This window comes from Podarcis bocagei (genome assembly GCF_964188305.1).
Source record: "Podarcis bocagei genome assembly, chromosome: 1".
Taxonomy (NCBI): domain Eukaryota; kingdom Metazoa; phylum Chordata; class Lepidosauria; order Squamata; family Lacertidae; genus Podarcis; species Podarcis bocagei.
The window spans coordinates 46,902,804-46,916,964 of record NC_138125.1 but is presented as its reverse complement, the minus strand read 5'-3'; the positions used below and the strand labels follow the sequence as shown (position 1 = coordinate 46,916,964).

At 39.9% G+C, this 14,161-nt stretch overlaps 1 protein-coding gene across 2 annotated transcripts in view; it reads left to right on the top strand.

Annotated features, from left to right (window-relative positions):
* The window catches only part of UBR1 (ubiquitin protein ligase E3 component n-recognin 1), a 61,833-nt gene that overhangs the window by 36,230 nt on the left and 11,442 nt on the right, over nt 1–14,161 (top strand). For both annotated transcript variants that reach the window (XM_081211483.1, XM_081211482.1), the window contains exons 25-40: nt 256–410; nt 1,239–1,338; nt 2,093–2,202; nt 3,827–3,916; nt 4,594–4,775; nt 5,075–5,277; nt 5,695–5,788; nt 6,345–6,497; nt 7,188–7,285; nt 8,602–8,695; nt 9,095–9,243; nt 9,915–9,970; nt 11,629–11,725; nt 11,994–12,061; nt 12,346–12,496; nt 13,923–14,010. In XM_081211483.1, the coding sequence (XP_081067609.1) occupies nt 256–410; nt 1,239–1,338; nt 2,093–2,202; nt 3,827–3,916; nt 4,594–4,775; nt 5,075–5,277; nt 5,695–5,788; nt 6,345–6,497; nt 7,188–7,285; nt 8,602–8,695; nt 9,095–9,243; nt 9,915–9,970; nt 11,629–11,725; nt 11,994–12,061; nt 12,346–12,496; nt 13,923–14,010 (1,888 nt within the window). The remainder of the gene's footprint in view (nt 1–255; nt 411–1,238; nt 1,339–2,092; nt 2,203–3,826; nt 3,917–4,593; nt 4,776–5,074; nt 5,278–5,694; nt 5,789–6,344; nt 6,498–7,187; nt 7,286–8,601; nt 8,696–9,094; nt 9,244–9,914; nt 9,971–11,628; nt 11,726–11,993; nt 12,062–12,345; nt 12,497–13,922; nt 14,011–14,161) is intronic.

The following is a 14,161-nucleotide window of genomic DNA, read 5'->3' as shown; positions in this document are numbered from 1 at the left end:
TCTGCCTCAAACATTGGAGAGAGAGGCGATACTAAACCCAAAGTATATGTTCATATATCTGCTGCAGTTAGTTGAGAGTTCTACCAGAGCACTTTACAGGAGGCCGTATATATGGCAGGACTTTATTTCATACAAGTATGATACATTAAAGTAGCACCCACTGCTTATAGCCAAATATGAACGTCTATGCTCCTTGCTTTCATAAGACTGCCGGGAAGTTAGTAATGCATGAGTATTTGTTTACTTTTTTTATAGCACTGCCACCGCCTCCTCCGCCTGAATTCAGTGCTGCTTTCAGAAATGTGGTGAACGTTCTGAATTCTGATGTCATGATGCATATTCTCAGAACTGTGTTGCAAAGAGCACTAGAGCTAGAAAGCCACTTGTGGACAGAAGCCATGATCCAGATGGTATGCTTGTCGACTGAGATTTCTGCTTTGGGGTGTAGGTTGCTTTTGGAATGCTCTTCCCTAGAGCGATGTGTTTCCCCCATGTATTTAAGGTACCTTTACCCTGTTCATCATGCCATTCCCAGGACAGCTATTAGTGTCATAAAATGGTGAATATTGCAGGCTGTAATTGCTTGGATTGAGCTGTGGGCGAATAGTCTAGGAAGTGAGTGAGGTGTAGGAGGAGAGGTTTTTTGGGTCAAGTGTGTGGGAAAGGTGGCTGGGAAAGGAGAGCAAAGAAGGGCAGCAGCCCCTAGTAAATAAAAAAAAATTAGTCTCTGCAGGACAGCTCAACAGCACCTCGATGATCAACAGTTCATTTGTCTGTTGCAGCACACTGCCCTTAGGTTTACTATCATGTGCTAGACATCTAGGTATTCAGATCATGGCCACGTTACCTTGGGTACCTTGCTAACCCAGGGATGGGGAGCGTCAGGGCCAAATGTTTGCTGTCCTAGTCTCTGCACGGCCCTCAGGACTCCCCAGGCAACACCCCTCTCCACCCTATTCCACATCCTCCTTTTGGGGTTTTGCCTGCTTAGAATGTGTCTTCAAGCTCATCATGCTACTTGCCTGCCTGGATGGAGAGAGATATGTGAATAAATTAGCATTTGTTGTTCCACCCAATTTTGCTTCTGGCCCTGCCCACTGCTGGCAAGTGGCCCCTGGAAAGGTTGCCTAGAAGGGAATGTGGCCATTTGGGCTGAAAAATGGTCCCCAGCCCTATGCTAACCAGAGGGTGTTTCATTCTAAGCAGCCTAGGTTTAGTACTTGTTTACATTTCTCTAGGTTCTTCACCTTCTTGCTTTGGGCCTACTTGAAGAAAAGCAGCAGTTAGAGAAGGTTCCAGAGGAAGAAGTGGCCTTTGACTTCTACCACAAAGCATCAAGTAAGTGTGCCATCTTGTAAAACACGAATCTTAATTTTAAAGTTATTTCTGAAGTGCAATGTGAACTCACCGACAGACATTTGAAGCAGAATTGCTACCCCTTGATCTTAGATATGAAAAACCACCAAGAGTTTATTTCCAGCAGAAAAATGCTTACTTAGAGAAATATTTTGAAATAAACACCATTTTAAAACAAGGAAGGAGAAAATTGTTCAGTCTTAATTTGTCCACAGATACTACATTAATGCAGGGAAAATATATCTTACCAGGTTTAATCTGTAGCCGCCCCTTGAGATACCAGCTTGTGCTGAATTTCATTTGATGGTGAATACTTGTTCAAAAGAACTACAACTACAATGTAAACTAATTGCTTGCAGTTATTACCTGCATGCTATAATGGAAATTATTATTTATTAAATTTATATACCGCCCTTCATCTGAAGATGCATAGTCAAACATTTGGATTATGTTACATTTGATAAGAAATAATGAAACATAGAACCAAACACAATGCATTGATGCTGCTTTGTTTGTAGCTTGTTACCACCATCATTTTGTAAAGTAGTGAAAAGCGATAATTGACAAAGAAGTCGTGCATCATCTGTGATATAAGGAGGTGTTGTAACTATACAATATCCCGTGTCTAGTCTTTTAAGTCATTATAATGATTAGTAAAAGGGAGAAATGATGACCTTTTACGAGAGAACGTGTATGGTTGTTTTTTTAAAAAAAAATCTTCCATCTGTTTGCAAAGGAATGGGAAGCTCTGCTTTGAATGCAATGAACATACTAATGATTTTGGAAAAACTAAAAGGAATTCAACCTTTGGAATCGCAAAAAGACATGATCAACTGGGTATTACAGGTAAAAAAACCAACCCCAAAATGTCCTGTGTTAAATTAAAAAAAAAAAAGAACTTGACACATTTACTCCACAGAATGTTGCTGGTGCATAAAGTAATCTCTTTAAAAGATAGTATATACAGATAATGTTGTTACTATCATTCTTTGTTGCAGAAAACTCATAATGAATTTATGCTTGTTTATCCATGTGATAGAACTGGCTGGTGGGAGGGGGGATTTTAACAAAAACTAGCTTAGTGGAATAAGACAGTATCTCTGTTCTGGTTCAAATGAGATATGCAACAGTTGCTACTTAAATGTTGCTCTTTATTGGCTTTTCGAAAGGCTATATGAAACTAACAATCTGTTCCTCGTGTAAAGGATTGTGTTACAAAACATGATCCCCTGTAAATACAGCAGATTTGAGGTGACTGGGTTCCTGCTTTGGCACAACCATGGACTACTATGAATGTTTCATTGCTGATATTTAAAGTCCTTAATGACTTATAACCAGGATACTCAGTAGACCGCCTCTCCCAATCTTTAGGATCTTCCGAGAAGACACTACTGGTTGTTCCACAACCAGCAATTGTCACTTGGTAGGAATGCAGAAATGGGCCTTCTTGTTGATAGCACACAGCCTCCAGAATGTGCTCCCTTGGATAATTTATGAGGCAGTGTTCGTAATAACTTTTAAGTGTCTCATAAGCTTACATATTTGTAAGCAGGTGGCACTGTGGTCTAAACCACTGAGCCTCTTTGGCTTGCCAATCAGAAGGTTGGTGGTTCAAATCCCCGTGACGGGGTGAGCTCCCGTTGCTCTGTCCCAGCTCCTGCCAACCTAGCAGTTTGAAAGCATACTAGTGCAAGTAGATAAATAGGTACCACTGTGGTGGGAAGGTAAACAGTGTTTCCATGTGCTCTGGCTCTGTCACAGTGTCCCATTGTGCCAGAAGCAGTTCAGTCATGCTGGCTGCATAACCTGGAAAGCTGTCTGTGGAGTAACGCCTGCTCCCTCAGCCTGAAGTGAGATGAGCACCACAACGCCATAGTTGCCTTTGATTGGACTTAACCATCCAGGAGTCCTTTACCATTACCTTTACCTACATATTTACCAAAGCTTTCCTGGACTGTGACTCTTACTTTTAATTTTTTTTGTTTTGTGTACTGCTTAGTTTTATTTGTGACATACTGTTTTGTTTTGTTTTCAGGAAATTTTAATGCACATTGCATTTTTTTTGTTTTTATGTAAATGCTTTAGATTTTTTTTATTATATAAGCTGTATACATTAATAATGAATACCACAGGCAAGACATTTTTGAATAACCTATACAAAAAAGTACATAATTGTTAAAGCCATTTTATAACTGTATACTTTTTTGTACACTGAGCAGCTCCATTTGTACACACCATTATTACCTGTAGTCTTTGTAGAGACTGAATAGAGAAAAGTGAATAAAGGTATTCTTTTCCCAACGTAAAGATGGTAACAAATGGTATTGATTGTGTTTAATACTGGTGCTGCTGCTAATGGGGTATATCTTGTCCATCATGCCTTCTTTCATGGAGCAAACCATAATGTGGCTTGGAAATATAGAATTATCACAGTCTATTAGTATTGTAACTATTAAATCTCTGTTCTCAGATGTTTGACACAATAAAACGGCTGAGAGAGAAGTCATCGTTTCCCACAGCAGCCATTGCATCTGGGCCAGAATCCGCAAAAGCCAACGAGGTAACTATAAAATAGGAAAGAAATAATGTATTCACAAGAAGATTTGGCTGTTTCTACATTCGGATTTCTAGCCCCTGGGCTCACAGCTCCATGCTTTTAAATGCAAGGTTAAATATTCCATTCTGATTAACAAAATTATATATTTTAGAAGTGGGAACTGATTTAGAATGGCGAACTTCCTGGCTCCTTGATTTTTTTTCTTTCCCCCGATATTCCTTGCTGGCAGAACCCTCTGTAACCAATCTCTCTGGAGGCTATTCTCTCTAGGAAGCTGTTCCTAGTGCTCCCAGCCACATCTCCATTGTACGTGAAGTTGTAATTTCACTTGAATCTTTAGACACTGGAACTTGATGTTTAAGATGAAGGGCAGCATTATTATGCCTGTGTCTAAAACCTGTTATTAGCCCTGTACAGCATTGCACTGATAAGAAATTCTCATTACCTTTTGGGGACAGAGTCTGTTCACAGGTTAGCTGTGAGAGGCTTGGGATATGGAGGTGGAGTAGTATCACATTATTTTTTGTTAAGCAGAGTTTCACAAGTGCTAAGCAAACGCCATTGTTATATTATTGAAAAGTGATTTTATTTTAAAGATTTATTCCAGTTATCTTTTTTGTTAACAAATAGCTTGCCTGAGTGTTTTTGTTTGTTTGTTTTTTGCTTTGCCACTAAATAAGATGCAAAGAACTCAGGACAAGGAAAAGGCTGAGAGGAAGAGAAAGGCTGAAGCAGCCAGACTTCATCGCCAGAAGATCATGGCCCAGATGTCTGCTTTGCAGAAGAACTTCATTGAAACTCACAAGCTCTTATATGAAAATACTCAAGAAACACAGGGAAGGGATGTTATGGAAGAGGAGAGGTAGGAAAATAACAATTAGTAATAGATTTTGGAGTAGCTTTTGATAATATAAAATAGTACAAAATTAGAAGTCATTGGACAGTTTTATTGGCTCTCGTGGTGTTGGGATATAATCGACATCTATTCAGCATGTGGCTAAATATTGGTTGCAGTCCTGTTTTTCTGTGGAGGGTGAGGTAAAATTACAGTATTAATGTATAAATTTTAAATCATATGTGATTTTATTTAAATGTAAATCTCAAATAATTGTTTGCTGACAGGAATATGTTAGTTTGGCTTTTGTTGTGTCTTTATAACAGCCCACCAATTATAGATTATACCAGAATTGCCTTGGGACCCAAGCAAGGGCCATCTGTTGCAGAAAAGGAAGTGCTGACATGTATTCTGTGTCAGGAAGAGCAGGAAGTGAGGTTAGAGTGTGCTGCCATGGTTTTATCTGCCTGTGTCCAGAGATCCACTGCCTTAACCCAACATAGAGGGAAAATGCTTGAACTTTCTGGGGGTATGTATCCTCTCTTCAAGTCACCTGCTTGCATAAGCAGTAATATTGCTTCAGGTTTCATTTTGTTAGCTCAAGTTACAGAACTGAAAGTCATGTTACGAAACATTGATGTGAATAGTTTTAGAAGCCATCTCAAATGCAGTTGAGAAATCAACTGTTTTATCCCTTCTAATTGAAAGAAAAATCCCTTCAAACCTGAACTATATTGAATGTATGAGCAAAGCTCAAAATCTTATTTGATGGTCGGTTTCTTAGTTGGTGTTAATAAAGAAGGTAAAGAATTATTTCTTCACCGTGTACTGTATAAGATTTAAAAGATGCTCCTCTGGCAAAATTTTTGCTTGAATAGTCTCTGCAAAATCTTTCATTTGACACTAAATGATGTAATGATCCTTCATATCATTTTTTCTTCAATAGATAAAATAGATCCTCTTTTCATGGATCCTGACTTGTCCTGTGGAACTCATACAGGAAGTTGTGGTCATGTGATGCATGCTGCCTGCTGGCAGAAGTAAGTAGATACATTTAGTAAACTTTTTTTTTTTTTGCTTTAGTTATAGTCAGTTTTGAAACTATCTCTTCCATCATATCTCAAGACCTATTTAATGTCCAGCAGATTCAAGTATCTCAGCAAAATAAATGAAACCAGGCTAGCCTAAGTGTAATCAAAAGGCAAATATGGACAAAAATATTGGCTGTTTTGTCTGGGGCTGATGAGAGATGTGGTCCAAAATATATGGAGGGCACCAGGCTGGCGATATCACATTAACCTGGAGCTCTTGAAATTCTGCTTCCAGAACTGCCTATTGGGGCTTGATCCTGAGTTCTCTCACTGCACTCTACTTCTTGTTATCTCCCACAATATCCCATAGCTCATTTACATGGTACAAAGTTTTGTATGATGGGTGCAAAGTTCTGATCATTGTCCCTCTTTTTCTCTTATGCTCAGAAACAAAGTTATAACAGTAAGCCAAGTGTGTAACAACAAAGGGTATCATAACTCTGCTTTTCCTTGTTCACACTCAACACTAAAGACTTTCTTTTGGTTGTCTGTTTCAATATTGCAGGTACTTTGAAGCCATTCAGTTAAACTCTCGGCAGCGACATCATGTCGAACAAGTTTTTGACTTGGAGAATGGAGAGTACCTTTGCCCTCTTTGCAAATCTCTGTGCAACACTGTGATACCCATTCTTCCTTTGCAAATGCACAAGATAAACAGGTAAGTTTAAACATTTAAATAGCCCGTTAATTAATTTTGTATACCGCTCTATACCTGGGCATTTCACAGGATAAAAGCAAAATATAAAAACAATAAATACATAATCAAAATAAAAACAAAAGGAACCTAATCACACGCACCCACACCCAACACATTTTTAAAGGCACTGGATGTCAATTTTAGTCTGATAGCAGTTTTCTTGTTGCATGTATGGGGAAAATACATGACGATGGTGAAGGTGATGACGAATTACATTTCTATACCACCCTTCAACTGAGGATCACAAGGAAGTTTACAATATAAAAACACAAAAATGCATAGCATAGTAACAAACAAAAGCAGTACCCTCCCCCGCAGTTTAAAAGGCCATAAATTGTTTAAATAGCCAAAGGCCTGTGAGAAGAGGCATATTTTTGCCTGGCATTGTAATGAAGGCACCAGGGGAACCTCCCTGGCAGAGCATTCCACACGTGAGGAGCCACCACAGAAAAGGCCCATTCTGTTATTTTACTTACCCATCAATTTTGAGTGTCTAGAAGAAGTGTTATAAAATGAAGTTATTCACATCTGAACCAAATAACTAAATAGCTGTTTAAATTCTCTTAAGACACGAGCATCTGAGACTGGGCTCCAGGGGTTATATTTTTTGCTATACTTGTGAAAACTACAACTACCTTTTTGTATTGTCAGTGAGGATGCCGAGGTGGTGGTTCAGCTTCTATCTTTGAAAAAATGGATAGAGATTGTTATGGCCAGGATATCTGGTTACAACAAGAAAAACACTGAAGGTCTGTATATGTTACACTTAACATTTTTAAAATGTTTTTAGGAGGTTGCCAGATCTTTATAAAACACTTTATTTTGCTATTGGCTACAGGTACCATTTTGAGGATCATTGCAATCCTATTGTCTGCCCTAAAAATAAGTAACTGAAATATCTTCTAAAGTTGTGCATCTCTAACAGAGTGTGGAAAGATATGAATGCAAATTGAAGGGCTTATAATTCCATTGTTTTGTGTTGCTGGATAGCAGACTTTTATTGAATTTTTATTTAGGTATATACTAATCATGAAGTCATTTAAGATATAGGCTCCATTTTTCTTATATTGTGTTCTATTAGCTTTTTTACTGTTCTGCAAATGAAGCTCACAGACTTAGACTGAAAATTGATATTCAAAGATTAATCCATTTGCATATACATAGAGTCAGCTGCACAGCACTTACCACCTAATGACATCTAATAGGTTGTTATGTAAGAATTATTATGTCTTAATCCATGGGTAGGCAAACTACGGCCTGGGGGCCGGATCCGGCCCAACCACCTTCTAAATCCGGCCCCGGGATGGTCCGGGAATCAGCGCGTTTTTACATGAGTAGAATGTGTCTTTTTATTTAAAGTGCATCTCTGGGTTATTTGTGGGGCCTGCCTGGTGTTTTTACATGAGTAGAATGTGTCCTTTTATTTAAAATGCATCTCTGGGTTATTTGTGGGGCATAGGAATTTGTTCATTTCCCCCCCCCCAAAAAAAATATAGTCCGGCCCCCCACAAGGTCTGAGGGATAGTGGACCAACCCCCTGCTGAAAAAGTTTGCTGACCCCAATCTATCATTCATGATCTAAGAATTTTTACCATAGTAAGAACTGCTGCCCCTTCTTGCTCTACCTGCCAACCCCTTTCCAAACCCTCTCCTCCCTTTATAACTGACCAACTCCCCCTCTCTTTATACCTTACACATCTCCTTGCCCATCCCTGCTTAGCTCACCCATTCCTTCTCCTCACAGCTCATCCCAAGCTCCACTCACTCCAGGCTTGCCCCAGGCCCCTCCCTCTCTCCTCACGGCTTGTCCCAACATCCTGCCCCTTTTAAAGGAGGGGAGAGGCACTTCTGAGAGCACTTTGCCAAACCGCGCTGTGAAGTGTCGCCTCTCCTCTGTTAAACAGCTTGCCTCGGCTACCTGCCGCTCATGTAGCTACACAGGGTAGCTACATGAACTGCACTGTTACAACCACCTTATGTTTTTAAGTATATAGGGGAAAATAAATAATTTTATTTCGTTTAGTTGAACTGCAGTCTGACATGAATTTATTTCTCTTTTTAAAAGAAGGAAAACAGATTGCTCCATCCTTACGTGACGTGGAAATGGAAGAGACTTCATCTGATTTCCATTCCATTCTTAGCTTTGGAGTAGATCCTTTGTAAGTGTTAAGAATCATATTTCCACTTTAGACTAATTTTTTTAAAAAAATAAATCTGGAATCTATACAGTGGGAATTATTTTCTGCTTAGGGGAAAATAATATTTTCATTAAAGTATCTACATTCTACAACATTTATATGGGCCATTATGATTATTATCTCTGATCAAGCAAACCTCTGCCAGAGTTTTGGTCACCGTTATCTCAGAATATAACTTGAAAGCTTGTGTTTTTTACCTAAGAGAAGTCTATAATAATGAACAAAAGCTGAAAGATAATTTCCTGTTACCAGAAACTGCTGATTTAAATTCAACTGTGTAAATATTCTCATAATCAGTTCTTTGAACTTTATCTAGCCTCACTTATTCACAATCTGACATTCTCCTGGCTTCCTCCACAGAGTTAAGTATTCTAATAGTATCAAGGAGATGGTGGTTCTATTTGCCACTGCAATTTACAGAATTGGATTAAAAGTTGCACCCAATGAAACTGATCCACGCATTCCTATGATGACTTGGAGCACATGTGCGTTTACTATCCAGTGTTTAGGTAAATCAAAAATAGAATTCCTTTCACAATTGGATTTCAGCTTTTATTATATTAGACATGAAAATAGCCAGGGTTTTAAACTTGAAAATATAAGACAGCTACTACAACACAGTTTCTAAAATACTGTTACAGGGCAAATCCTATATAACATGTACAAATACTGTACAAAAATCAGACTTTTACAGTCCCCATTATCAAGCTATCCCATTTAAAATTGACAGCAAAATGCTGGGGTCCCCAAAATGGCAAAAGGTTGGAATGCTTTGTTTTAATTTGAGGAAGTGTTTTCAAGATCTGCTTCTCGTACTTATTTGACTAATGCTATGGACATTTGACTACTTAACAAGTCACTTCAAAATCTGTTTTAGTTGGGAATGCTCAATTCCCACAGACTGCAAAATGGCACAGTAGCCTAATTTTATTTGTTGTAGAATTGATATGAACACTGTGTTCAGACTTGGAAGCAAGCATACAGATTTGTGTGCATTCCCTGAAGTAGTTAAAATTAGATACTTTCATTCAAAGACATTGCTCCAGTTTGTTACCTCTTTCAATAGATCAAAAGTTAATTAAAATGAACAGTAAGCTAAAAAGAGTTTGAAAGCCAAAACAAGCAGGTTCCCTAACTTATTAGAGTACATGACTCACTACCAGTTTTGTTTCTTTTTCAGAGAATCTTCTGGAAGATGAGGGCAAGCCTTTATTTGGTTCTCTGCAAAACCGTCAGGTAGGAACAATAAAGGATGTAATTGTTAAAGCAAAGGTAAAGGGGCCCCTGACCATTAGGTCCAATAATGGCCGACTCTGGGGTTGCGGCGCTCATCTCGCTTTATTGGCCGAGGGAGCCGGTATACAGCTTCTGGGTCATGTGGCCAGCATGACTAAGCCGCTTCTGGCAAACCAGAGCAGTGCACGGAAACGCCGTTTACCTTCCCGCCGTTTACCTTCCCACCGTTTACCTATTTATCTGCTTGCACTTTGACGTGCTTTCTAACTGCTAGGCTGGCAGGAGCAGGGACCGAGGCAACGGGAGCTCACCCCGTTATGGGGATTCGAACCGCTGACCTTCTGATCGGCAAGTCCTAGGCTCTGTGGTTTAACTCACAGCGCTACCAGCGTCCCACATCAGTTATTTATTTAATGGACTTGTTTATTGAATTTATTTACTGCCCCATACCCAGAGGTCTCAGTTGGTTCACAGAAAAGATCACAATATATAAAATCAGAGCAAGAACAATAACCCAATAACCCCCCCCCCAAAAAAGAGCCACATTTTAAAAGAGTATGGTTAAAAAGGCCTGGTTAAAAAGGAACGTTTTGCCTGGCGCCTAAAGGTGTACAATGCAGGCACCAGGTGAACTTCCCTGGGGAGAGCATTCCACAGACATGGAGCCACTGCAGAGAAGGCCCTGTTCTCGTGTTGCCTTGAGGTAAGGTCCTAATGTGCCGCTATAGGTAAACTATTGAGCACAGCAACTACATTTCATAGAATCATAGAGTTAGAATAGACCACAAGGGCCATCGAGTCCATCCCCCTGCCAAGCAGGAAACACCATCAGAGCACTCCTGACATATGGTTGTCAAGCCTCTGCTTAAAGACCTCCAAAGGAGGAGACTCCACCACACTCCTTGGCAGCAAATTCCACTGTCGAACAGCTCTTACTGTCAGGAAGTTCTTCCTAATGTTTAGGTGGAATCTTCTTTCTTGTAGTTTGGATCCATTGCTCCGTGTCCGCTTCTCTGGAGCAGCAGAAAACAACCTTTCTCCCTCCTCTATGTGACATCCTTTTATATATTTGAACATGGCTATCATATCACCCCTTAACCTCCTCTTCTCCAGGCTAAACATGCCCAGCTCCCTTAGCCGTTCCTCATAAGGCATCGTTTCCAGGCCTTTGACCATTTTGGTTGCCCTCCTCTGGACACGTTCCAGTTTGTCAGTGTCCTTCTTGAACTGTGGTGCCCAGAACTGGACACAGTACTCCAGGTGAGGTCTGACCAGAGCAGAATACAGTGGCACTATTACTTCCCTTGATCTAGATGCTATACTCCTATTGATGCAGCCCAGAATTGCATTAGCTTTTTTAGCTGCCGTGTCACACTGTTGGCTCATGTCAAGTTTGTGGTCAACCAAGACTCCTAGATCCTTTTCACATGTACTGCTCTCAAGCCAGGTGTCACCCATCTTGTATTTGTGCCTCTCATTTTTTTTGCCCAAGTGCAATACTTTACATTTCTCCCTGTTTATTACACTTTATTACACTTCTTTCATGGTCCTGGCTGCTATCTCCAGCCACTGGAACACAAATATTTTTAGAGAATAGGGATGGGGAAGCACAGCCCTCTTCTAACCAAACCTTTCTCCTTTATCTCCTCACCCTCTAGCACAGTGGTCTTAAAGCATTGCTGCAGTTTGCAGTTGCTCAGAGAATTACATTGCCACAAAGCCTGATCCAGCAACATCTTGTACGTCTTCTAGGAGGTAACATGGTGTTTTTTACCCCCATTATAAGTTTTGGAAATAAGTAAAGTCTTCTTGGAAAGAGTCCTTCTCTGAAACAGTAACATAATTCAAATAAGAGGCATAAGCTTTTATGGGTTTTTATTTTTCGCTTAGTAAGCTTGAAGAAACAAGAATTGACAAGGCGGGGGCGGGGAATCTTACATCATTGCAAACCCTTTCTTTGCAATCTGTTTTATTGAAAGCAGACAGTCAGAATTTCCATTTAATATATATTTTGCTCTTGTAGTTCTTCTGCCCAGTTTAAAAGCGGAAGACACACCATCCCTTCTAGACGTGGATCTGTTTCATGTTTTGGTAAGTGTGTGTAGGATTCTCTTGGCGATGATGCTCTTAAAGTTTGAGATTGTGTGCAGATATCAGTTCCATGGCTTGTACAGTCTGGAGTCATGTCTGTAACAGTTCCTGGGGGGTGGGCAGTCCTTTGTGGGAATTACCTTGAGAGTGCCTTTGATTCATTTTGGATTTGACTTGTGTTTGTTTCCTAAGCCTTGAGTCTGCCATGTAAAAAATGCCCCTGCAAATGGACAGTTTAATTTGTGATGAGTGCCAGGCCTATCAGTGTCTTATTTCCTTTTTAGGTTGGTGCTGTGTTATCATTTCCATCTTTGTATTGGGAGGATACTGTGGACTTACAACCTTCATCCATCAGCTCTGCCTGTAACAATCTCTACCTCTTCCACTTGGTCACTATGGCACACATAACCCAAATTATTCTCACTACAACTACAGGTAATGGTATCTTTTGTGTTTAGGTTTTTCTAGATAACATAATAAAGTACTTTTAGATGTTTCGGCAGGAGGCTTTTATGCCTTCCAGTTCTCAGAAATAGTTCCACATATTTGTAAGGTAGAGTGTTCACTTGCTGACATTCAAGATCTAAGTGGCAAGGAAAAAGATCTGCCGACAGTAGAAATTTCCTTAATGGGTCTTAAAATTATCCCTTGCCTCCATCCAGCTACGAAATCCAAGCATGGTTGCACACACCTAACTCTTTCCTATTCCTAGCAACTGTGTGGAGCATATAGGTGCTATCCCTGGACTGATGATTTGTGTCTCTCCAAACAAATCAGGCCCAGTAAGCCAAAAAGAAACCTTAGTTATAAGCTTTTGGCTTGCTTGGACAGACACAAACCATGAGCCTGGATTTGAATGTAATGCTAAGCTAAGCCTAGCAGCATGGCAGGAGTGATAGAGGCTCAAACCAGCCGCAGGTTTTGCTCCATGACGTAGCATGCTTCATGTTTATCTTTAAACCATAGTTAACCTTAACCATGTTACAAAGGCATGTGTGAACCGGACCATTGGCCCCTGGTTTACAATGTATCTGTTTAGAGCAGTTACTGTGTTCATTGACTAGGGCAGCTGTATAAGAGTATCAACAACTTACTGGAAACTCCCATACTGGTGAACTTCATGCTGAAAAGATATGTGCCTAAATAAAGGAAACAGAATACAGCTTTTGATTTCCCATCTGTTATTGCACATGTGTATAATCGTGCTTTTAAAGTTCCTATCTTTTCATGAGGAACTTTTCCTCTTGTTTATAGTCCTGAGTTTAACCATTTTGATTTAGAAGACTGGGTCTTATATCTCCAAAACTCCACTTGCTTGGTTCCATAATTTTAACTGGGTATCTCTGGTAAAGTAGTGATTAAATAAAGGGCCTGAAAAGAGACAGTGTGAAAGCTACTCCATCTACCTACTTTTGTGTGTTAGACGTCCACAAGCTAAATGCGCAGTTTTGTAAGCGTGTTGTTCCAGCAAAATCAGCCCATGTCTACACCACTGCCACTCTGTGTTTCACTCTAGTCAACAGCATCAGGACATCTGCCCCAACAATATTATCAAGGCGGTGACCACAAGTTCCAGCCTGCCTTTTGATTTGTATGGATATCTTCTGGACTTTAAGGTTAATTTCCCCCCTGGCCTGGCATTGTGGAGTTGAGGCAAATTATAGTCCACTTCTATGCTTGTCCAGGATTTAGAAGTGACTTGGGACATGCTGTTTCTCCCATGCACATTGATGGCATTGCATAAATAAGTGAACAATAATATAAAAAGAGTGGATTGTTATAAAAGAGAAAAAGTACATGATAATTTGTAAATACTATTAAGGGGAAAGACCAAGTATTTTTAAAATTATTTTTTGCACAGAGTGCCTGTCTGCACAAGTACAGCATGACAGTGAGGAAGCACGAGCAGCCGATTCTTTCTGTAAAGAAATTTGCAGGTACACAAGTGGGTGAGTAGCTTCTCTGCAACGTTTTGATGGATCAGGAGTGCATTGTGTTGAATCCAGCTCCTTTATTAGGACAAACAAAACGTCACAAAATAGTGTGCCAGCTTTAAGGTTCTCTAGAACTCTTCACTAGGGTAGATGGTAAACAAAGCTT